Here is a 25,524-nt window from a genome sequence, read left to right on the forward strand (position 1 = left end):
TTCATTCCTTAAAATTTATCACATGAAAAATACTGAATGGCAACAAACTCATCTTCAGCCTGATGAACTGCATATCAGAATGTGAATATTTGTGATTAGATGCATAAATACCTGATTATATAGGAAATGTAGACCCATAAGCGTAATGCAGCTGCATCTATAACCTGTACTCTCCCAAACACTTTCCTGTATAATGTTAATGTGACGCTGTACATTTCAGACTTTCAGAAGCTCCCTCAGAGCAAGAGGGTGTCTCAGTCGTTGAACGGTGACCTGTACTTCTCCAATGTTCGCCGAGAGGACACCCGGAACGACTACATTTGCTACGCCCGCTTCCCCCACACACAAACCATCCAGCAGAAACAGCCCATCACTGTCAGGGTCCTTAACCGTAAGTCTGACACAGCGTGCGATGCAGAGACACGAGCACTGAAATCTACTCAAGTCTTTGTTATAACCTTTAAGAAAGTGGCAGCGTTTGTAATGTGTGTGCGGATGATTTTACGGTAGTTTGTGCAGGCATGACGGCGTAGGAGGAAAACAGCATTTCCTATCTATGATGCCGTCCTTGGAGACGCCAGCGGTCGCTGCCGCACTGAAAAGGCATATTGTCAGAGCTCTCGTGGTTATCTGCCAAACAGACGTTCAGTATTACTTCTGTAATATGTTCTGTATACACATTCTCCACCAACAACAAAGGCTTCTCTCATCTCAGCTACAAGACGGCAGGCTGTCTCCACTAAAGTAGATTCTTATGGCGATCATTCTTCATCGTAGATTTTTTCCTGTCATGTGAATTTTTGTTCTTCAGTCATGTTAAGTTGTCCAAGCTTTTGTGTTTTTCTTTGCCTTGATGAGTTCAACTTGTGAAATGGCGTGTGTCTTTTTTTGGTCTTTTTTCTGTTGTGTTGCAGTGGATGAAATCAATGACACAATGGCAGCTTTTTACAATGACACTGATTTATTTAGTGGTGAGTTATGGCACCCCCTAGTGTTTAACCCCCAACTTAGAGCTCCACACTAGCTCTTACCCACTAACACTAACCCTTCAACCCATCAACCCTGAGATTTTCTGCAACGTTACTGATTATTTTTAAGGGGTAGGATCTGGCACCCTCTAGTGATTAATCCCAACATGGAGCTGGGAATTCTGTCTTACCCACTAACTTCTACCCCTCGAACCTAGAAATCCAAGTAAAGTCTTTGTCAACCTGTAACTCTTCCTCGATCTACCCAATTAGCTCTCCCTTTCTTAACATGTAGTTCTTCTCACGAATTTTCAAAATTATAGCTGCATGCTCTTTTCCCTAAACTGGACGGACTCCTTGGGATACTTGGGGAAAAAACATCACATATTAATTCAAACACATATAAAATTTATTCTGGATTGTCAGTTAACGAATTAACTCCATGTAGTAAAAATATGCATGTTAAAATTCTACTTTTCTTTCTCCAATCTTAATACCTAAGGATTTCCAAACTTGTAATTTACTCTCTTACATATAATTTTTTTCACATTTCATTTCTCCTTAACATTTTTTGTCCTTGTCTAGTGGCTACACATGTTGGCTAAATTGAAACATGCAAAAACCTTGATTCTCATCAAATTAAAACACTCACTCTGGATTTCATATTCCTAGTTATGGAGATTACTTTGTCACCAGGTAAATTGCCAGATTAATGGCAAAAAGCAGTTCTCTGTGTGCTGCTTATTAAGTTAATTTATTCATTTATTTTATACCAAACACAGTACAATGCATTAAAAAGAAGTTAAAGTCCAAATTATGAGAATTAGTCTGTGATAAAGTGACGTCATGTACGTATATAGCAGACCATTACACGTTTCAGTTTTCCAATTTGTGTGGTGATGGGAGGGTAGTAATACTAAAGGAGCTGATTTGCTCTCAATCTTGCAGACGAGGTGCTCATTTCTTTGCCTTTACAATCGCGTTCATCACTCATATGATTCTGCGTGCGTGTGTGTGTGTAAATATAGAGGCACCCGTGGATGACAGAAGACCAACCTTCCTCATCCCATCTGGCTCATCCAGTTCCAAGATGGTGTTGAGAGGTGATAAACTGGAGATGGAGTGCATTGCTGAAGGATTGTAAGACAAAGAATCTGCTGTTAATTCATGAACTCAGTGCATTCATAAGTCATGTATTTAACGAGCGTCCACCTGCCATCATCAGTTTGTCTGTCTGCGCTCTCTCTTTGTGAATCTAGGCCCACCCCTCACATCTCTTGGACCAAAATAAGTGGTGATCTGCCTTCCAAACGCACCTCCTTCCTGAACTACAACAAGACCCTTCACATCGAGGACGTGTCAGCATCAGATGAAGGAGATTACCGCTGCACAGCGAAGAACCAGTTTGGCTCGGTGCACCACACCATCCACGTCATGGTCAAAGGTGTGCTTGAGGAAATGCTCAGCTCCCATCAGACTCTGAGCTGCTTGGGAACTCAGTCACTGCTTCTCTCTACCGCTTTATTTTCTCCCTCTTCCTTATAATTGATTTATTCACAGAAGCTAACAGGGCAGTGGGTTTAGTGATTAATTGTCCAGCCTGTTTCTGTACCCTGTGCTGCTTGCAGCTGCTCCATATTGGATCGATGTCCCTCCCAGGAACCTTGTCCTAGCTCCAGGGGAGAGCGGCAGGCTGTCCTGCTTGGCCAGCGGCACACCCAAACCCACCATCACCTGGGCTATGAATGGCATCTCCATAGAGAGTAAGTGCAGCCTCTTTTTTTTTTTTTTTCAAACTCTCTCAGCTTTCATAATAGATGATCTCCTTTTTCATGAGAAGCAGGCATTATTAAAATCGAAATTGTAGATGCCTTCCCTCGGGTGGGTATTGATTCATATTTCCGTGAGTTATTATACAAATTCCGAGTTATGATACCACCTTTTTCAAACATCATTATAAGGCAAGGCAAGGCAAGTTTATTTGTATAGCACAATTCAACAACAAGGTGATTCAAAGTGCTTTACAGAGACATTAGAAACAAGAACAAATAAAAAGCATGATTTAAAATTGAATAAAACAAGCAAATTAACTAATTAACAAACAAACAAACAACAGTATATAAAATCAAAACAGATAAAATCAGAACAGTAGATAAAATCAGTAGTTAAATGTAAGTTTTGAAATTTAAGCTTAAAGTGTGGATTTGGTGCTTTATTCAAATGCAGCTGAGAACAGGTGAGTCTTCAACCTGGATTTAAATAAACTGAGTGTTTCAGCTGATCTGAGGCTTTCTGGGAGTTTGTTCCAGATATAAGGAGCATAAAAGCTGAATGCAGCTTCTCCGTGTCTGGTTCTGACTCTGGGAACTGATAAAAGACCGGATCCAGATGACCTGAGGGATCTGGATGGTTCATACTGGGTCAGGAGGTCATTGATGTATTTTGGTCCTAAACCATTCAGAGCTTTATAGGCCAGCATCAGAACTTTAAAGTCTATCCTCTGACGGACAGGCAGCCAGTGTAAGGACCTCAGAGCTGGACTGATGTGGTCCACTTTTTTGGTCTTAGTGAGGACTCGAGCAGCAGAGTTCTGAATGAGCTGTAGTTGTCTGACTGATTTTTTAGGTAGACCTGTAAAGATGCTGTTACAGTAATCAAGCCTACTAAAGATGAATGCATGGACTAGTTTTTCCAGGTCCTGTTGAGACATCAGATCTTTTATCCTTGATATATTCTTGAGGTGATAGTAAGCTGACTTTGTTATTGTCTTAATGTGTTTTTCTAAGTTTAGGTCTGCATCCATCACTACACCCAAATTTCTCGCCTGGTTTGTGGTTTTTAGATGTATAGATTGAAGTTCTCTGGTGACCTGTAATCGTTTTTCTTTGGCGCCAAAGACTATTACCTCAGTTTTGTTTTTGTTTAGCTGGAGAAAATTGTGGCACAACCAGTCATTGATTTCCTCAATGCATTTACCAAGAGCCTGTACAGGGCCTCGGTCTCCTGGTGACATTGTGATATATATTTGTGTGTCATCTGCATAGCTGTGATAGTTTATTTTGTTGTTGTTTATAATCTGTGCCAGTGGGAGCATGTAGATGTTAAACAGAAGGGGTCCCAAGATGGAACCTTGGGGAACTCCACATGTGATACTTGTCTGCTCAGATGTGAAGTTACCTATTGATACAAAGTATTTCCTGTTTTCTACGTATGTTTTGAACCAGTTTAGTACAGTTCCTGAAAGACCTGTCCAGGGTGATTATGAGTTTCAAAAAGCTCTTTCCATTATCCAGATATATACAGTATCTTATAATCCCTTTTGTACATTAACAGATTCACCCAAGGATCTGAGCAGAAAGGTGGAGGATGACATCATCATCTTCACCGATGTACAGCCTGGATCCAGCGCTGTGTACCAGTGTAACATCTCTAATGAGTACGGTTACGTCCTGTCCAACGCCTTTGTCAATGTCCTCTGTGAGTTCACTACACTCTATCCCTTTGCATTTGAATGCCATTTCCATTTATATTGATTCCTGGAAGGCAATAACATGGCAATAATGCTTCATTGCAGCCGAGCCACCCAGAGTGCTAACACCACCCAATAAAGTCTACCAGATCATCAAGAACCACCAGGCCTTGTTAGACTGCTCCTCCTTTGGATCGCCTATGCCAAAAATTACATGGTAAGTGAATGAAAATCTAACAGAGGAAAATTGTGTCGTGTTTCTTTTACTAACTGAAAACAACTGACTTTGTGCTTTAGGTTTAAAGACAGTCGGTCCAGCATCCTGCAGGAAGACCCTTACATTCTTCATGACAACGGGACGTTAGAGATTCGCGTAGCTCAAGCACAACACAATGGCAAATACACATGTGTTGCTACAAACAGTCTTGGGATTTATGAGAATCATGTCTACCTGGAGGTCAAAGGTAAGAGTGCTCCTCTCTGAAATTTTCATTCGTTTGGCTAATAAATTTAACAAGTTTTTAATAACAGGCCTAAAAATTATACTAAATAAAACTCTTGATATGCATTTGTATAGCATGTACTCACTGGACACATTAGACACTTTACACTTTATTATACACCTTTCTAGTGTTGGGTTACACCCTCTTTTTGCCTTTATAATTACCTTAATTCTTTTTGGTATAAATTCAACATAGTTAAATAGTTAACTTGTAACTATTTACAAGTTACTGTAAATAGTTTGAATGATACTCAGTTGGTCTTAAGGGGCCCGAAGTATGCCAAGAAGTAAAGTAATTAAGTAATAAAATAGACAATATAAACAATACAAAGGGTTAAATATTTTTTTAAAAGTTTCGATCAACAGAAGGCTTGTTGAAACAGAAAAGTTTTTAACTGCTTTTTAAGGGATTCCACGTCCCCCACAACATTACTTCACCACCAACAGCCTGAATTGCTGATAAAAAGCATTAGACCTGGCAACTTTTTTTTTAAACGTCTATTATCCAATTTTAGAGAACCTGTGCAATTTGTAGCCTCAGTTTCCTGGTCTGTTTCACAGTTTGATTGTCAATTCAGCAATACTCCTCTGCATACCTTGGTTGTAACAAGTGGTTATCAAGAAGGAATTTTTATTTCTTTTTTTTCTTTGCGCCAATTTCTGTGAATCTGAGGTGGCTGTATGCTAAAGACTCAGTAGGTTAAAACACTCAGTGTAGCCCATCCAGAAGCAACAACCATATGTTCAAAGTCACTTTAATCACCTTTCTTCTCCAATTCTGATGCTCAGTTCATCATACATACACGTCGAAATGCAAAGCGTTGCTGTAATGCGATTGGCTAATAGATATTTGCGTCAACAAGCAGTCGAACAGGTGTACTTAAAAAAGTGGCCAGTGAGTGTATTGACCAACCCTTTATATTTACCTGTAAAATGGGCCCGCCGATGGGCTCATGGTCAATAAAGGGTTAAGTGTATAAAATTATTTATTTATTTATTTTTAACTGCTTGTATATTTAACTGTTTTTCTGTTTCTTTAATGTAAATCTGTTCTATTTTGAGCCACGGACAGTCATCATGTACCAGTCAGCACACCTTAATTAATCACTGAGGTGACTTGCACAAAATGAATCCATGGCAAGCTTCAAGATCAACACGCTGACATTTTGAATCTGTCAGCTACTAAATAAGAACCCAGCTTGGAGCAAACACGTGGCAGTTTCACAGCTCCTGCACCACTTTATTCTTCCCCCAACAGAGCCAACCCGAATCCTGAAGCAGCCAGAATACAAAGAAGTCCAGAGGGGCCGATCTGTGGTGTTTGAGTGCACGGTAAAACACGACCCTTCGCTCATTCCCACGATGACCTGGCTCAAAGATGACGGAGAGCTGCCTGACGATGAGAGGTCAGAGCTTTTTATATCCGGAGATGTCTTCTTTCTTGAAGCCTGCTGTTAAAAACAAAAAATCAGGTCTTTGTCTGGTATTTGTGTACTGTTATGGATATATGCAGGATCCTTTGTGTACTGAATGTTGTAAAAGAAGAAAAAACACATTCATTCAGTTCATAGTGACCTGCTGAATGTTTTTGCAGACTGATCGTGGACTCGGACAGCCTCACCATCACTGATGTTACAGAGGACGACGCAGGAGTGTACACCTGCATCATGAACACCACTCTGGACCACGATTCAGCCACCGCTAAGCTCACCGTTGTGGGTATGTAATGGTGTGCACAGTTTCAAAACTGCTCAGGCATAAAACAGACTCATAACGTCTCTCTGTCTCAGCTCCTCTTAGAAAAGGTAACCTGTCCAATAACTTACCCACCGTATTAGCTTTCATCGCTTCAAGGTTAAATGCCGAGAGCAGATTTACTCAGTGGCACAAATATCTTTGTTTCCTTCTGAATGACTGACCTTTAAAACTCCCTATTTCACTCCTGCCCTCCTACCTGACAGAGGCCACAACACCAGCTGTTGTCTACGGTAAACCTGCAGCACACACGAGCACCCAGATGTGCTCTGCAGATGTGCGCTTGTGTTTGTGAAATGCGGCATGCGTTGACCTGAAAATCACAAAGCATTATTGTGTATGTGTGTGGGCTTTTTTAAATTCATTTTTGATGTTCCAGCATTTATTTCTTATTGCCTCTGAGAGTTTATTTTTTATAAAATTGCTTAGATATTTTTTTTTAATGTTTTGCCAAATATGCATAATGTTTGAATGCTTTAAACCACTGGTGGCAACATTTACTCAAGCCAAAAAAAATGTCTATTCACAGTCGAATGCAAACATCATTTGTAAAGCAGACATCTCCCGGTTGCACCACTTGGGATATTTCCAAATACACGTTGCTTTCATCACTTATTTATTCAAGGCGTGCATTTCACTTTATCACCTAATTCCAAAACATGAGCATCAATTTAACCTCTGTGTGAGCCTGAGACTCGATTTCATGCGGAATGATTATGTAGTGGGATTTTCATATGCATGATGCAATGTCTGCATGTTTATCACAGCCCAGATAACACAGTCTAGTAGAAGATGTACAGAAATAAAGGAGGAACTCAAAGGTGTGCTTGGTTAAATCAACAAATTAGCATCTATTATGGTTTCAGTATCACAGAAACATGGCCGACACGTCCTTCATTTTTTGTTTTTGCTCCATCTTGTTCATAGCATGAACCCTTCATCTTCTGTAGAATGAAGCCACTATGAATATAATCCCAAGCACACGGGTTGATGCTGCTGCTTGTGCTGTATTTCTCCCAGAGCGACCCGACCCCCCGACAGACCTGGAACTGACAGACCAGAAAAAGAGGAGTGTTCAGCTCACTTGGACCCCTGGGGATGAACATAACAGCCCTGTTCAGAGTATGTTTATGTGTGTGTGTGTGTGTGTGTGTGTGTGTGTGTGTGTGTGTGTGTGTGTGTGTGTGTGTGTGTGTGTGTGTGTGTGTGTGTGTGTGTGTGTTGTTTGGCTCGCTCTCTGTGTGGGTTTTATGTGAACGTACACCTTATTATTAGATTGTTGGCCTATATTGCTCTAAATGTTTTTGTGCAAACAAAATCTTTAAAATTGGCTACACCCAGTAGTAACCAATAACAAAGTCTAAAATCTGCCTTTTGGCAAAAAAAGAAAAAGAAAAGAAATGCACTTAAAGACTTTTCCAAACTTTTCTGGAAAATGTACTTCTCTACTGTCAGTTAGTTTCCTCAGGGTGATGAAAACCCTCATCATTTTTTGAAAAACCGGGCTAAATCCGCTATTTTCTTGAATCCTCAAAGTGCTGCTGAAAGTGGATTTTTTTTGTTAAGCTAGGCTTTTTGAATTAAAGTATCCTAAAAAAAACTGAGGGCTTTAATTCCATTTATGGAAATATACTGTCAGACACTATTTAAGGTGTGATGTCTTTTTTTAAATACAGAATTTCTGATCCAATATGAAGACTCACTGCACCATCGGGGTCACTGGCATAATCTTACCGAGGTCCCTGGAACCAAGACAACAGCTCACCTTAAACTGTCGCCCCATGTTCACTACACCTTTAGAGTTCTGGCTCTCAACGCGGTGGGCTTCAGTAATCCCAGCCGCCCCTCCAGGATGTACAAGACAGAACCTGCAGGTACAGAATCAGCTGACTGACTGTGTGATTTCTGCTCTTCTTGGTGCAGTTTCCTGTATAAAGTAATTCTCCATATATCCATTTCTTAGCCTAATGCATTAAATAATGCATTAGGCTAACAGATGCCATATCAAAGCTGTTGTGTATCAAAGTAAAGACAATGAAGTACCATAAGATTCAGTATGCATACATACACTAAAGTCTGTAAAAGTAAATCAGACCAGATTATAAGTACTATCTAAGAAAGATTTTCCATCCAATAAGTGTTAATTGTGTCCTTAATGATATATTTTTCAGCTCCAGATGAAAACCCAACAGGTGTGCAGGGATTTGGAACTGAACATAACAATCTTGTAATCTCCTGGAAGGTAATAAGCAGCATAAGGCTGATCCTTTTAATCCTCACGCATTTATTAAAGTCTTCTCATACTGCAGAGCTTGACTTTGTAATTGTGTGGTCTTATGAGCTTTCTTTATGGGGTTTTTTCACTTTATTGTCATTCAGCAAAACTATATTTTCAGCTTCCTATACTGTTACATGTTGTCTACAGAAGCTTTCCAATGGAGAATAAGTTACATTACAGCTTTCTCCTCTGCAGCCACTGACAAACCTCCAGTCTAATGGTCCCGGGCTTCACTACAGAGTGATGTGGAGGCAGAAGAAGGTAGAAAGCGAATGGAATACAGTGACCGTGTCTAACAATTCCAAGTTTGTTGTGTCTGGAACGCCCACGTTTGTTCCATATGAGATTAAGGTTTGGGCTGTAAACGACCACGGAGCTGGACCTGACCCTGCTATTGCCCACGGCTACTCAGGAGAGGACTGTGAGTAAGACTGTCTATTTTTAAAAAAAAGATTATGCTCAAGAGCCTGCGGGTGATGCAGCTGGTGTGTGTAACCTATAACATATTCTCAGTATGTTCCTTTTTTCTGTATTTTGCTGTTGTAATGCTGTGTTGCCCATCTACGATACAGTGCCCGTAGCAGCTCCAGAAAATGTGCACGCTGTGGTGCGAAACAGCACCCTGGTAGAGGTGTTCTGGGATCCCGTGCCCGCTCATTTAATACGCGGAAATATCAAAGGATATAAGGTACCGTATAAGAACCGCCGACAATGTAACATGTGCACCATTTCCACCAGTTGTACTATATACGTCATTTAAATCTACATGCTTTCAGGTGTCTTACTGGAGAAAACACCACTACAAGCACAATCCTGATCACATGGAGCAGGACATTCTTGTATTTAGTGGGAATCATACCCAGGGCATGCTGCCTGGCCTCCACCCCTTCAGTCTGTACTTGTTCAATGTAAGGGTCTATAATGGAAAAGGAGAGGGCCCCCGGAGTGTAACCCAGCAGTTTAAGACACCCGAGGGAGGTAAGAGATCGGAAGGGACACCCTTTGTGTCTGTGTGTGTCTTTTTTTTTTCTTTCATATGAGAGTAGACTTTGTTAAAAATGACCCAGAGTATAGTTTCAGTCTTCATTATCATAACTGGAACAGGAACAGGTAGCAAATTAGCTCCACTTGAATGACAGCCTATGTAAAACAGTGTCACATAACTGGTTAGCAAATAGAAAATGATGACTTTCCACCTGTAACTGATCTATGCTCTTAATCAGCGGTCCCCAACCTTTTTTGCGCCACGGACCGGTTTATGCCCAACAATATTTTTCATGGACCGGCCTTTAAGGTGTCGCGGATAAATACAACAAAATAAAACTAGTACCGGTACCAAAAAAAAGAAAATTTATTCATAACACACGTGAAAAGACCGATAAAAACCCTGAAAACTATACATTTCACACCTGAGCCTCAACTCTCGCGGCCCGGTACCAAACGACTCACGGACCGGTACCGGTCCGAGGCCCGGGGGTTGGGGACCGCTGCTCTAAATCATACAATCAGAAGTCTGGCTATTTAAGTTATTCAGTTATGAATGATTCTCTTCGGTCTGAGTTTGAAAGGTTTTTGTTTATTTTAATCTGTGAATATATAAGCAGTTGCTCAGTTTTTTTTGCACTAGAGGCTTTAAATTTCCCAGTCGCCTATTAATCACATCCAGTCTAATTGTAATGACACAAAGCAATTTTTGTAAGTAAGAGAAATTTTTCGCTTTAAGTGCTGCACAAGCTTTATTGCACACTGAAGGTCAAATATCAGAATGAAATATAAATAAGCAAGCCACAATGACTGGAGGCAGACTTTGAGTATTAACACTGGGCATTCTGCATAAAGTAAAACCCAGAAATCCTCAATGAACCGCGCCTCACACACACACACACACACACACACACACACACACACACACACACACACACACACACACACACACACACACACACACACACACCGTCTCTTCAGCTATTTATTTAAAACATCCTATCTTTAGCTGCTCTTTAATTAACTTGTGCAAGGTTTCATTATATATGTCTTTTTGCAGTGCCGGGGTCTCCTACTTCGCTGATAGTCACTAACTCGAACCTGGACTCTCTAACCCTTGAATGGAGTCCTCCTCATGACCATAATGGGCACATTACCGGGTATACCCTCAAATATCAGCCAGGTGAGGCTTTTTTCGTAAGATTTTTGCATCTTTACCTAGTGAGTGTCATCTTCTTCATGTAGTTTGTAGATTTGTATGTCAGTCTTTTTCATGTCTTGTGCTGTCATTCTGTTGAGATCATAAGACAGAAATGATAATCAATACTTAGAGTAGCCTAAGAGCATTTTTGTTTTTGCCTAAATTAAAAAAAACACAAATAACAAATCAACTTTGGTCATTCCTGCCTTCTATTTCTGAATCCTACACCCCAAATACTTCCATTTCCACCTTTTTCATCACTGACACTCCATCTACACCTCCTACCCAACTCTCTATTCAACTTACCCCACTGCTTCCCAACTTCCACCCCCACCCCATTATTCTTCTCGCCCATCCCTCACCCCTGTAGTAAATAACTCCAATGAACTGGGCCCAGTGGAGGAGCTGGCCTTGGCTGCCAATGAGACCTCTGTCACTTTGCCCAACCTCAAGTACAGCATACGCTACAAGTTTTATTTGAATGCGAAAACAGGCGCTGGAGCAGGTGCAGCCATTTCTCAGGAAGCTGTCATCATCAGGGAGGAAGGTAAGTCATCAAATACAAGAAAAATATGAGAAAAAAAACTAACTAGATTTCATGTTTCTCCCACTGGAGATGTGGATAAATATTAGATTAATATATATGTTCTGTTCTGTATTTGTTGAGGTAAGAGCATGAAAGCGTGTAAATAATTTACAGAGCATGTGCTTGGTTTGTATTATTGTCCATCAGAACATTTTCCAGTACGTGTTATTTACCAGATTTGTTTGTTTATCTTGCTTTGAAAATTCGGTAAATGTCTGGTGAATATTTGCTTAAATTGCCCCTAGTCTTTTTAAAATTTCTAATCATTTTGGCGATCTAAGGAAAGCCCCTCCCAAAACACAGCCTCAGAGACCTCTCTGGTGAAGTGGATAAGCAAACCTGAGTCCTGGTGTGCTGCAGCAGAACTGTGCAACACATTTAGCTTGTGTGAAGCTTGCACTGCTTTGCTGTGTATGCTTTGCCAGTTTGAATTGTTTGGTGTCAAACATTCCTCTAATTCTGTTGTGTAGTTTGAAGCTGCTCATCATTCAGTTACTGCAGACTTTATGGATTAGCTGTCAGAAAATCAGCTGACAACAATAATTTAGAAAAAAGTTGTTTCTTGTTATCCAGACCCATCTACCCATGTGTGAAAAAGTTATTGCCTCCTACATGGAGTGCAGAATTATTAGGCAAGTTGTATTTTTGAGGAATAATTTTATTATTGAACAACAACCATGTTCTCAATGAACCCAAAAATCTCATTAATATCAAAGCTGAATGTTTTTGGAAGTAGTTTTTAGTTTGTTTTTAGTTTTAGCTATTTTAGGGGGATATCTGTGTGTGCAGGTGACTATTACTGTGCATAATTATTAGGCAACTTAACAAAAAACAAATATATACCCATTTCAATTATTTATTTTTACCAGTGAAACCAATATAACATCTCCACATTCACAAATATACATTTCTGACATTCAAAAACAAAACAAAAACAAATCAGCGACCAATATAGCCACCTTTCTTTGCAAGGACACTCAAAAGCCTGCCATCCATGGATTCTGTCAGTGTTTTGATCTGTTCACCATCAACATTGCGTGCAGCAGCAACCACAGCCTCCCAGACACTGTTCAGAGAGGTGTACTGTTTTCCCTCCTTGTAAATCTCACATTTGATGATGGACCACAGGTTCTCAATGCGGTTCAGATCAGGTGAACAAGGAGGCCATGTCATTAGTTTTTCTTCTTTTATACCCTTTCTTGCCAGCCACGCTGTGGAGTACTTGGACCCGTGTGATGGAGCATTGTCCTGCATGAAAATCATGTTTTTCTTGAAGGATGCAGACTTCTTCCTGTACCACTGCTTGAAGAAGGTGTCTTCCAGAAACTGGCAGTAAGACTGGGAGTTGAGCTTGACTCCATCCTCAACCCGAAAAGGCCCCACAAGCTCATCTTTGATGATACCAGCCCAAACCAGTACTCCACCTCCACCTTGCTGGCGTCTGAGTCGGACTGGAGCTCTCTGCCCTTTACCAATCCAGCCACGGGCCCATCCATCTGGCCCATCAAGACTCACTCTCATTTCATCAGTCCATAAAACCTTAGAAAAACCAGTCTTCAGATATTTCTTGGCCCAGTCTTGACGTTTCAGCTTGTGTGTCTTGTTCAGTGGTGGTCGTCTTTCAGCCTTTCTTACCTTGGCCATGTCTCTGAGTGTATTGCACACCTTGTGCTTTTGGGCACTCCAGTGATGTTGCAGCTCTGAAATATGGCCAAACTGGTGGCAAGTGGCATCTTGGCAGCTGCACGCTTGACTTTTCTCAGTTCATGGGCAGTTATTTGGCGCCTTGGTTTTTCCACACACTTCTTGCGACCCTGTTGACTATTTTGAATGAAACGCTTGATTGTTCGATGATCACGCTTCAGAAGCTTTGCAATTTTGAGACTGCTGCATCCCTCTGCAAGATATCTCACTATTTTTGACTTTTCTGAGCCTGTCAAGTCCTTCTTTTGACCCATTTTGCCAAAGGAAAGGACATTGCCTAATAATTATGCACACCTGATATAGGGTGTTGATGTCATTAGACCACACCCCTTCTCATTACAGAGATGCACATCACCTAATATGCTTAATTGGTAGTAGGCTTTCGAGCCTATACAGCTTGGAGTAAGACAACATGCATGAAGAGGATGATGTGGACAAAATACTCATTTGCCTAATAATTCTGCACTCCCTGTAGACCTGATAACTGGCTGTGCCATCTTTAGCAGCAAAAACTGCAATCAAGCGTTTGTGATAAATGACAACAGTCTTTCACAACATTGTGTGGATGTTTTGGCCCACTCTTCTTGAAGAATTGTTTTAATTCATCCACACTAGAAGGTTTTGAGTGTGATCAGCCTATTTAAGGTCAGGCCAAAGCCTCCGAACTTTGACTAGGCCTTTCTAAAACCTTGGTTGAGGTGTTTTTTTTTAGCCATTCAGAGGTTGTTTCTGATCATTGTCCTGCTGCATAACCCAAGCATGCTTGAGCTTCAGGGCATGAGCTGATGGCTGGAAATCCTCTTTCAGGATTTTCTGGTAGAGAGCAGAATTTATGATTCCATCAATTACGGCAAGTCGTCCAGGTCCTGATGCAGCAAAGTAGCCTTAAACCATCACACTGCCATCACCATGTTTGAGTGTTGCTATGATGTTCTTTTTATGAAAGTTAGTTTTACACCAGATTTAATGGGATGCAAACCTTTTGTGGTGACTGTAGCTCGGGAGGAAGAGCAGGTCATCTACTGATCGGAACGTTAGTGGTTCAATCCCTGGCTCTCCCATTCTGCATGCCAAGTATCCTTGGGCAAGATACTGACCCCAAGTTGCTCTCCGATGCATCCATTGGAGTACGAATGAGTGTGATTGTTAGTTAGTAAGCACTTAAAAGCATATAAGGAAGTGCTTGTGTGAATAGGTGAATGTGGCATGCTGTATAAAGTGCTTTGAGGGCTCCGGGAGAGTAGAAAAGCACTATATAAGGATCAGTCCATTTACCATTTACCTGGATGAGTCATCGATGCACTGGAGTAATTTTGATAGGCCGGGCACTCCAGGAAAGGTTCACCAGTGTTCCAGATTCTCTCCATTTGTGGTTCATTCTCAAAGCCTTAGAAATGTCTTTGCAACCCTTACCAGACCAGACTGATGGATGTCAGTGACTTTGTTTGACAACTGTTTTCCACAGCTGTTTCTTTAGATCATGGCATGATGTGTTGCTTTTTGAGTTCTTTAAGCCTACTTCACTGTGTCACACAGGTTCCATTTAAATGATTTCTTGATTCAACAGGTCTGGCAGTAATCAGTACTGGGTGTGGCTCAGCTTGATTTTGTGGTTAATCACAGTTCATTCATGACTTAACAAGAGAACGGTAATTGCTTTTTCACTGAGGGAAGTTAGGTTTTGATAGCTTTTTCCCCTTAATAAATGAAATCATTTTAAAACTGCATTTTGTATTTACTCAGGTTATATTTGTCTAATACTAAAATTTGTTTGACATAAAACATTTCAGTGTAACAAATATGCAAATACCTTTTCACTATATATATATATATATAAATAACACTTTCAAGTTACACAGCACAACCACATAAATGTCTAAAAAAAAAGACAGTTTGGGGATGTGGGTGGTTGTCTTCTCATAATGATCCCTGTCCGGTTGTTTCTCTTTGTCCTGTTTCTCTCTGCAGGCTCTGATATCACAGGTTGACAGAAATGTGGTGTTTCTAGACAAATGATTGTTTTACACATACAGCTAAAGCTGCAAAACCCACCATAAGCATGCGCTCCTCACCTCTGAGCAGTTTCCCTTCGCCTCTGTCCAATTCTGTGGCCAACCAGAATGCTTGGCCGAGGAGTTCAAAGCAGGGAAAAGTTCAAAGCTGCACAGATAAAGATGCTCTGTGACATGTGCTTTTTTAATGCCATGTGATAAAACTAGATGAGTCTTTTCAAAGTGCTCAGCTGCTCTTCATCTTTTTTTTCTCTTCTTTTTTTTTCGCTGTGCCTTTGGTGATTTTGACCCCCTTCTTACTTCTTCCTCAGTGGCCGCTGGTGATGCTTTCCTGCTGCATGCCAGGGGCTTCGCATGGCATGCCAATGAACTTTGTGTTCTCTGTATAATGACTTTAGCATCTGTGGTGTCTCTGTGTGTCTCTGTGTGTGTGTCTCACGTGTGTGTGGCTCCATCTCTACCCCTCTTCATATTGTTTACAGGAAGCACCCAATCCCTTCATCCTATTGCACGGTCACCTCCACATGGTCCACCCCACAAGGGTACAGATTCTGCTGTGATATTAGTAACCTCAGTGTCTGTTGATTAGTGATGATTAGTTATGTTTGTCCTCTGTTTTTGTTGGCATAGTTAAAGCAGTGAGAAACTAGATTTGGTGAAGCTTGGTGCACTTAATGTTAACTGTAGCAAAAGCAAAATATTTGATTGACAGTTATTGGATTGTCCTTTGACCAACAGACTCATGTTGATGGTTGTGTTTTCTCTTGTGTGCTCAGCAAGTCCTTTCGGAAACATTAGCTCCATGATCGGGGAAGACTGGGCCCTGATCAGTTGGGAGTACTGGGGCCCGGAGAAAAACTTTAGTGCACAATACAGACTAAATGACAGTAAGCAAAGAAACGGCAACATTTTTCTCAATTCCATTCACAGGTGGCAAGAGACTCCTACTTCATTATTGGCTTATGCAGGTGAATAGAAATATTGGCAGTCATGCTGATGCTGGCTCTGGCCAGTGCAGACCCGGATGTGATAAACAACGCTTTCTGTGATTGGATTGCTAATTACCCAGTGCTGTAAATGCGTGCAGTTCCCTTGGCAATCTGGCTGGAACGTATGTAGACAAACGTCATAAAAGGCAGCACAAACATTTCCTATTATGCTAGCTGAATTTGACTGAAGTGCTCTCCATTGTTTTTATCCACCTGCAGTGAGGATGAACAGCACTGTAGTATGGCTCTCTCACACCTACCATTTTAATAGATTCACTTAGGGAAGATCACAATAATAGATCATAATCTTGCAAAATTTTGCTATCAAAAGCCTAATTATTGTGGTCATCAGTCACAACACATCTCACATTCAGCTCATTACCATTTGTGTACGTGCAGTGGCCCTAAAAGCTCAGCGCAAAAGAGGATCACCACCAGTTTGATAACGTATACGGCATTTTTGTCTGCAACTATGCCGCCAATTCTGTGAGAATGTACTTTTACTTACTTAGGCTACTACATGATTTTTAACTAAATTCAAGGTAGTCAAAAACAATTTGTGAACATTTGAAAGTTTTGATGTAAAGCTGAAAGTAGATGAAAAGTCTCTCTACTGCTCTTTGTATCAGAGGGCTTTTCCTTTTAAAAGGGCTTTTTTCCTTCCCACTGTCGCCAAGTGCTCATAGAGTCATCTGATTGATGGGATTCGCTCTATTATTGTATGGTCTTTACCTTACAATATAAAATGCCTGAGGCAACTGTTCTGGTTTTAACCTTTTGTGAAAGTGTCGTATTTATCAGTAAAATCACTTTTTTAATGGGAGAATATGACTTTTATTGTAAAGCTAGAAAAGCACTTTTTTATGTATTTCAGTTACATTTATCGCTATGTACCACCTTTCATGGCAATGGAACAAGAACAGAAAATATACTTTTATATCAACCTAATCCAAAAGTAGCAAGTTTTAAAAATGAGAAAGCCCATTACAGCTTAGTTATTTTTTTGAATTCAGTATTTTCTAAACAGCACACATATTATCAAAATGGTGAAATGATTTTTCTCACTTTGCAGCTTTTCTGAAGTTGCAGTGCATTGAGCTTTCGGGGACACAATAATAATTCATTCATAGACTTAATGGATTTTTTAGAACTCCATGAATATTAACATTTGCCTGCAGCATAATGCCATACCAGTAGATGCTCTTTTCAGACAATTAGTTCCCATAATGTCATGATCTCCATGGCCTTTTTGAAGTTGTGTTCGCTCCTTCAAACATACTTCTCTTGATGAACATAACTCCTGCAGGTGAAAGTGAAGAGGACTGGAATACAGAGTTTGTGAATGGCTCTCAGAACATAACGCTGAAAGGCTTAAAGGGGGGCCTTTGCTATAGGGTCCGTTTGGTGGCTTTGGGTCACCACGACCAAGAATTCCACCACTCCAAGGAGCTCTTGGTTACTCTCCCAGGTGAGGCACTTCCTGGATGTTCGCCTCCACCTCGGTGTGGCTGAGCCTGGCCTTACACTTTGTCGTGTGTCGCGTATGGAGTAGTTTGTGCTTTTGTATATTTATACAGAATCGAGCATGGATTTAACAGATGTGATGTGGTTGTTCTATATGCCAGACATGTACTGTAGTGATGTGGACAGAACATACAGCATGATTTTCTGGTTAATGCATAATGAATGTCAGTGTCGCACTGTTGGGGATTTTAGAAGTGGATATTCTAATATAGAATTTCAGTCTGTTTTTAGTATTTTATTTGACTTAATATCACCCGTGCTAACGTACGTTGTATGTCACTGTCCGTGTTTGCGTGTGTGTCTGTAATTGTGTGTACATGTTACTTCTTTGATTGTGTACTACTACTAATTCGGGCTCAAGTCACGGATAGGATAATGTTAGGAACTGTCTAGCTCATCTAACGTTAAAGTCTTTGTCAATAATAATATGCAATCTTGATTCACTCGTCACCTGAAAATTCATCATATCAGATGGGATATCTGCTCAAACGCTGACTTGATCTTCCATGTTTGTTTTAGCACATATTGTGGATAATTTTTGCTGTTTTCCCTCGCTACTGGGGATGAGATGTTAAAATAGTGCAAGTGTAAATGTTAAGTCTTTCTCCCCTTCTCTGGACAGCTGTGGCAAGCAGACAGGTGGACATCGCCACTCAGGGATGGTTCATTGGCCTCATGTGTGCAATTGCTCTGCTCATCCTGATCCTTCTCATTATCTGCTTCATCCAGAGAAATAAAGGAGGGAAGTACCCTGGTGAGTAATGGCACAATCACCACAAAAAAAGACAGTTGTTTCTATAATAACAACTTTATTAGAGCAGAACTTTTTAAAATGCACAGTTACAAACTCCTACATAGTTTGGATCAAACCATTCATTAAAGAAGTGTACATCTCACATTAATGGAGAATAGGTTTTTTGTATTGACAGGGTTTATTCACTGTTGTCAGATTCACACATTAATCAGTTTTAATGAACCCATAAATTACAGTCAGGTTTTGTGAGTCCAACTATAAAGAGTGAAAACCATACCTTATTTCTATTTGGCCCATTTCCCCTTCAATTCACCTCTCCTAGTGTTCCTGGTGTTTTAGATGCAGAAGTCCTGTTCTGACCATTTGCACATAACCACAAACTTGGACTGAAAACATGAATTTCTATGTCACAGTGATGTGACTTGTTAACAATCAATTCACTCCCAAGTCAGACTGTCAACACATATTTCTTGTGTAACATCTCAGAGAACATTCAGATGTGAACTGTGGCGCATGCAAGCAAGCTCTTTTGTCCATATCAATTCAACAATCAATTCAGTCAACTCCCTCAAAATTTTAAATTAAAATGTGTTGGTCAGAACAGACTTTCCAGTAAAGAAACAAAAAAAAAGCATCTGGACAGGGAAGAACAGTCTACAGGTACAGGAGCTTGAAGTTGAGGTCGGCCAAATTTAAGTTCGGGTACGGTTTTTGAATTTCATGGGTGATGTTGAACGACTGTCTTCGTCATATCGCTTAAGAAACATGTTGTTTCTCACAATTCTTTAAAAGCCAGTTTGACTAAATCGCTTCCTGTATCTCACCAGTCAAAGAGAAGGAGGATGCCCACACAGACCCTGAGTTCCAGCCCATGAAAGATGACGACTGTACTTTTGTGGAATACAGGTGAGAGAAAGTGCCCCAGCCTTTGGAGTCCCCAGAGCAGATTGTACCCATCAACCACTTGCCCCGTGTTCCCACTTTCTTTCCTAAATCTACACTCTGTGCTGGAGCTCTGCTCGCCCTCCTACTTCTCAACCCTTAAAACTAATAAAAAAAATCAACCAGAATCACCATTAACTAAAGTCAAAACAACAAGAGGAAGTAACCCAGTCTGATCTTCTACCACCGTGAAGTACAAGATTTTGTTTCTGGATTCTGGGACACCCTGGATGCTGTTTGTGTTGGACTTTATGTGTGCTTGATATGTGTGCAGGATTCTTCAGGTTCAGGGGATTCGTGGTTTAGGGTGTTTTAACATTACAATTAAGACTGTCAGGAATAAACAGTATAAGCTACTTTCATTTGCAACACATCCCTAACTGACCCCAAGCTTTTCAACTAATAAGCTAATCATATACATTGTATGTATAATATATATATATATATATATATATATATATATATATATATATATATATATATATATATATATATATATATAGATATATATATAGATATATATATATATATATATATATATAGATATATATATGTATGACCCTGATAGGATTGAAAATCTCTGAAATGGTCAGTCCTGTTAACTGTCACTTCAGTTATCCAGCTATGCTTGTCAGCATCCTTTTTCTAGGCTGCTTCTTCAATCACATGCAGAATACAGAACAATTAAGCACTTTACTTCTGTAAAACTAGCATTTTTGAATATTCTTTTTTTTTATAAGTGAATTTCTAAGATGGTCTTGCTTTTATATTTTATATTCCTTTTTGTATTATGTATACATGAATCTGTTCTATGGATTTTATGTGAGACGGAAGATGTGCGATAAATACATATCATTAATTATATATAAAAATGTGATATGCATGGTTTTAAGATTTGATATTATGTATGAAATTTTGCTGTAGGCAATAATGTGTTGAATGGAAGTATTGTTTATATATAGAGAGATAGATAGATATAGATATACAGTATATAGATGCATATGGGTATGTTATGAAATTGTCAGCACGCTTGAGGGAAGCAATCAACACTGAGAGGACAGAGCTGGTTAATGCTATTTACAACAGGCCAATAGCCATTCTTTAGTAGAAATCATTTATGATTGGTGTTATTCTAGATTTTATTTTTCTGGGAAAAGATCAACAGAATAGTCGTCTGTTTCGCACTACTGCCCAATCCTCCCGCTTATCTATAGCTCTCCATTGCAACTCCTACATTTCCAGTGAAGACTTAAATTTCTAAAAACAGGTTACTTTAACTTTAAAGAGCTTCTTAAAATAGCTGGCTACTGTAGTTTACAAGGAATAGTATCTCAAAGACAGTGTATTTTTTGGGGTGCCTATTTTCAATAGCCAGTTTGTTGTGCTTGTAAGTCTGCACCGAATCAGGATAGAATATGTGGGAATCAGCTTAATAACAGAGTTCATGTTCATCATAATTAAGGAGCTTTTTGCCCATTGTAACAATGTGGCTCACGAATGAGTTGTTATTGGTTTTTAGACAGCACTGGAAGTGTTTGGCACAAATAAATATGTTACACAGAAAAGTGTTGATATATTTTTAAATCTAGAATACCACCAGTCTGTAGTATTTACACCACGAGATAATCTCTCCAATGGATATCGGCTGTAAAAACACAATAGACAAATCACAAGGCAAAGTGTATAAATATTATAGTGCCTTTGTGAGAGTATTCTTTATATCCATGCTGTTTCATTACACTCAGCTGGAACCTTACAGTATGTCAATAAAGGCATTACTTAAGTCAACTGAGCTGTTCTTGTTTGACTGCTGGAGAGTATACTGTATTTTTAGATCAATCTGTACTTGTACAAAGCACATTTGCCTGTTAAAGTGCCAGACTTACAGAAATGTAAAATGTAGGAATGTGTTTGATCTCAGAGTGACGTCGTCATCCTAACGCAGGGGGTGTAGGTCTCAGGAAAGGTAAGGGCAATGATGGGGATTGGCGGCGGTGAAGGGTTTTGTAAATGTAGCATGTGTAAAGGGTCGGTGGGTAATGAAGTCACTGCGGAGAAAAATGCTTGCTATCTTTCACAGCTGTCATCGTGTATAATATTTTGTCACAAAGCCTTCATTATGTGCAGTGCTTCAAAAAATAAGCCGTCAGCAATCTGTGGCTATTCTATTCCCGTCATGTCCCCTAAATGCTTTTGCATACCATTTATTGTCTTTCCATTTTGGAGCATCTCAGCATTGTGAAAGCTTTGCGATCTCATTGGTGTTCAAGTCGTGTATATGCAATGTTCTCAACTATCTGATACCCAAAGAAAACTTTCTTTGCGGACTTTCCATGCATTTTTGCCAACTTGTGATTTATCGTCGTGCTTGCTTTGGGGGCAGGGATACTTGGCTTAAACTTTCCTTTATTCACGTCATTTCATTGGATTTTCTGTTTTTCATCACAGTCTCTGCCTTGGGAGAAAAATGCTTTTGTCAAACAGCACATTTACCACTTCATATTTGGTTTCAGGGGGAATTTGAAAAGGGTATGATTGCTTGAGCTTTATTCCCCCGTTGCCTGATGGAAACCAGCTAATCATTCATGGCTAACATTTTTTAGACATGGAGCAACCCGAATGTGCATTGAAATGTATTTTATATTCATTGCTGCATATTAATATTCATATAACAACTTTGCCATTATCTACCGAACTTAAGGGGTAGGTTGTGGTAAAAGCAACAATTGGCTCTTCTATGCTCCATCTAAAAAAAAAAAGTGATCACTATTCTCCTTATTGCATCTGTCACATCATCTCACCTGTAATGCCTGCATGTTATTTTCTCCTTCAGTGACAATGAGGACCATAAACCTTTAAAAGGGAGCCGCTCGCCATCTAATGGGACAGTTAAGAGAGACGACAGTGACGACAGTTTAGTTGACTACGGTGAAGGAGGAGACGGACAGTTCAACGAGGATGGCTCCTTTATCGGGCAGTATAGTGGAAAGAGTGCCAGTAGGGACACTGCTGAGGGCCATGAGAGCTCGGAGGCCCCATCCCCTATAAAAGCCATGAACTCCTTGAACTCTTTTGTGTAGCCAGTCGGTCTTAACAGAACGGTGCGGGGTGATGCACTGACTACTCAAGCCCCCTCAATCCCTACATCACTCTTACAGGGCTGTCCCAACACTGCATGGCTTTATGATCAAACATGTATACCCAGCTCCATAAATGAAACGTAAAACTCATTAAAGACATTTATGTTTTCACACGGATGTCTTATGGAGAAGCTTGGAAAACCTTAGCTAATTATACCCTGAGCGACATTTAGGAAGTAACCAGCTCAGCCATAACTTTAACAGTTCATGACAGTTCCATAAATCCATATATTAATCAACACTTTAATATTAACAACTATTGCATTTTTACCAGAAATCTGATATGGACTATGCAGTTATTGTCTGAACTATATTTGTTTGTGTTGATGGTTGTCATATTATCTATTCAAATAGGGGGCATTGTCTACAGTAAATTTCTACTACTCCATGTATATTTTTTTCCAACCCAGAAACTTGTACCAGAAAAATGCTATGTAATCTATTACATTAAGGCAGTTCCCATGGTGCGTTTAAAAGGAAGATGTTGTACAGCGCATATGTAAAGTTATATTTAATGAAGTGAACATTCTGCACAGTGGAATTTGAGAGCAGTGCACATGTTATAATTCAGAGTGTTGCACTGATACGTCCTCATCTGTAGTCGCTGTCACACTGCGACGATGAAGAAGGAGGCTAAAGTGCTGCATGGCATGTCACATGACCTCATGACCTTTGCCCTGCATGTGACCTCCTCTTATTGTGCTTGATCTGAAGGCCAGTAGGGAATAGCTGATGGTGTGATAGCTTGCTTCAGTCCCTGCAAGTGCTCCTTCAGCAGGTAGTGCCTTTTCTTTAAAGCATTGATTCACTTGCAAAGTCTCTTTCTGGCCTTCAGTGTCTGGAACAGAGACAATGGGAGAAATGCAGAAGTCACATCCAAGGATGGATAAGATAAGCATGAGAAGAGCACCCTGTGGATGGACGAATAATTAATATGTGCTTGGCTTTTTTTTTTTTAAGACACAGGACTGGCTTTGATTTCTTTGAAAAGTAAAACACTGCACTGGATCAAATGAAAACATTGTAAGAACCACCACTGATGTATAAATGCCTGCAATACCTAATGGTATTTCTGCAGTGTATGGATATTTGTGTTTGTGTGTGGTTGTGGACACAGCACATTAATTCAACTCCTATTAAGCAAAAGTTGTTCGCATTTACTAACTGCTCTTGAGGGCCTTTGGATGGGATCAAGATTTAGTTTTTCTTAACTTGCATCAAGTTTTATTTTTTTAAAGACATGTAGAATATTTGTTGAAATTGTAAATATCTTAATTGATTGTACAGGAACAAGCAGCTTTTACAGCAGTCTAAGCGACGATATCATGCACGATATGGCTTAACTTGTTGGTAGGAATATTATAAATATAGACAACTTGTAGAGAACATATATATATATATATATATATATATATATATATATATATATATATATATATATATATATATATAACATATTCATTTCTACTTGCTGTGCACAGTGTACATTGTACTGTAACTAACTGGACAGAAAATTGCATATACAGTCAGATTCTTATTGCTTTCTGATTTGAATGCCAAGTTATATAATCCTGCTGTTTTACAATGTCGATATCATGATGCACAAAATTATACTATTCTGATTTGTACTGGTTCTGCTAAGTCTCAATATACTTCTAAAATTATGCTCTTTTCTGACAGTATTGCAAATGTTTTTTTTGTATTTAAGAAACAGATTTGTACTAACAGACTCTTTCTTTATCGCTATGTAATATTTTTTTTCCTTTTAGTGAAAGTATGGAACTCAAGCTGCAGGAAATAATGAATGAATAAATAACTATCTGTTTTCAGGCTTAAAATGTCATTGCCTTGTCATGCTGTGAATGCATTTAAATTCAGTACTCCATAACAAACACTGTCTTGAGTCTTAATTGCTGCATAATTTCTGATTTCTGATTCAGCTCATAACAATACCACATAATAAAAACCGTGTACCATTTTCAGTTTGGCTATCAAAATCACTTTGGTGAGGCTTCTAAAAACTCAGATATGTAAAAAGGTCAAGTTTGTATTGAGATAATTTTAATAAGTGCTAGTTAATAGACAATAAGTAGCTACTGGATCGTAGTTAATAAAATACAGTTGTTAACATGATAGATTCGATTTTATTTATATACCACTAAATAACACCAGTCATCCCAAGGTGCATTATATTATAAGGTAGAAACCCTACAAACAGACAAGCCTATATGAGCAAGTACTTGGCAACAGTGGGAAAGAAAAAGTCATTTTTATCAGGAAAAAACCTCTCCCAGAAACAGGATTCAATGAAGGATTTAAAATTCCTTTCTGGATTTAACAGGGAACCAATGAAGAGAAGTCAATGACCAGAACAGAGTTCAAAATTCCTCGAAGTGTTGTTTGAGGGCAAGTAATGCCATTAATTGTCAATAACTTTTTTCATTTTTAGAAGCAGGAATTGGAGGTTAACAAGGTCTTTATGTCTTTAAGACATTCCTGCAGTTTAGCTAACTGATGTGTCTCATCTGGCTTCATGGTTTGAAAAAGTTGGGTCATCTGCATAGCAATGAAAATTTATGATATGGCTTCTCATGATACTGCCAAAGGGAAGCTAGAGAACTAAACATTAATATTACTAAGGAACTTATTAATATTATTGTGTAAAGAAGTCTACCCATTTACATGAACAAATTGTAGTCTATTAGGTAAATGTGAT

The 25,524-nt window shown here is 39.5% G+C and overlaps 1 protein-coding gene across 9 annotated transcripts in view; it reads left to right on the forward strand.

Annotated features, from left to right (window-relative positions):
• LOC146665148 (neuronal cell adhesion molecule-like) overlaps nt 1-24,741 on the forward strand; it is a 79,384-nt gene extending 54,643 nt beyond the window's left edge. For 3 of the 9 annotated variants that reach the window (XM_085412649.1, XM_085412650.1, XM_085412648.1), the window contains exons 6-29: nt 221-391; nt 915-971; nt 1,997-2,108; nt 2,228-2,412; nt 2,597-2,731; nt 4,302-4,445; nt 4,543-4,654; nt 4,735-4,901; nt 6,198-6,345; nt 6,534-6,658; nt 7,715-7,816; nt 8,371-8,568; nt 8,866-8,936; nt 9,168-9,393; nt 9,545-9,660; nt 9,749-9,950; nt 11,017-11,139; nt 11,528-11,704; nt 15,942-16,001; nt 16,236-16,346; nt 17,755-17,916; nt 18,595-18,726; nt 19,554-19,632; nt 22,502-24,741. In XM_085412649.1, coding sequence (XP_085268775.1) covers nt 221-391; nt 915-971; nt 1,997-2,108; nt 2,228-2,412; nt 2,597-2,731; nt 4,302-4,445; nt 4,543-4,654; nt 4,735-4,901; nt 6,198-6,345; nt 6,534-6,658; nt 7,715-7,816; nt 8,371-8,568; nt 8,866-8,936; nt 9,168-9,393; nt 9,545-9,660; nt 9,749-9,950; nt 11,017-11,139; nt 11,528-11,704; nt 15,942-16,001; nt 16,236-16,346; nt 17,755-17,916; nt 18,595-18,726; nt 19,554-19,632; nt 22,502-22,748 — 3,362 coding nt within the window. In that variant the 3' untranslated portion in view covers nt 22,749-24,741. The remainder of the gene's footprint in view (nt 1-220; nt 392-914; nt 972-1,996; nt 2,109-2,227; nt 2,413-2,596; nt 2,732-4,301; nt 4,446-4,542; nt 4,655-4,734; nt 4,902-6,197; nt 6,346-6,533; nt 6,659-7,714; nt 7,817-8,370; nt 8,569-8,865; nt 8,937-9,167; nt 9,394-9,544; nt 9,661-9,748; nt 9,951-11,016; nt 11,140-11,527; nt 11,705-15,941; nt 16,002-16,235; nt 16,347-17,754; nt 17,917-18,594; nt 18,727-19,553; nt 19,633-22,501) is intronic. The other 6 variants (XM_085412646.1, XM_085412647.1, XM_085412645.1 and 3 more) reach the window with 4 other exon arrangements.
• Nucleotides 24,742-25,524: the final 783 nt, after the last annotated feature.

Source organism: Rhamphochromis longiceps, linkage group LG7 (genome assembly GCF_057381845.1).
Source record: "Rhamphochromis longiceps isolate RC_006_pf linkage group LG7, R_longiceps_female_GT1.1, whole genome shotgun sequence".
Classification (NCBI taxonomy): domain Eukaryota; kingdom Metazoa; phylum Chordata; class Actinopteri; order Cichliformes; family Cichlidae; genus Rhamphochromis; species Rhamphochromis longiceps.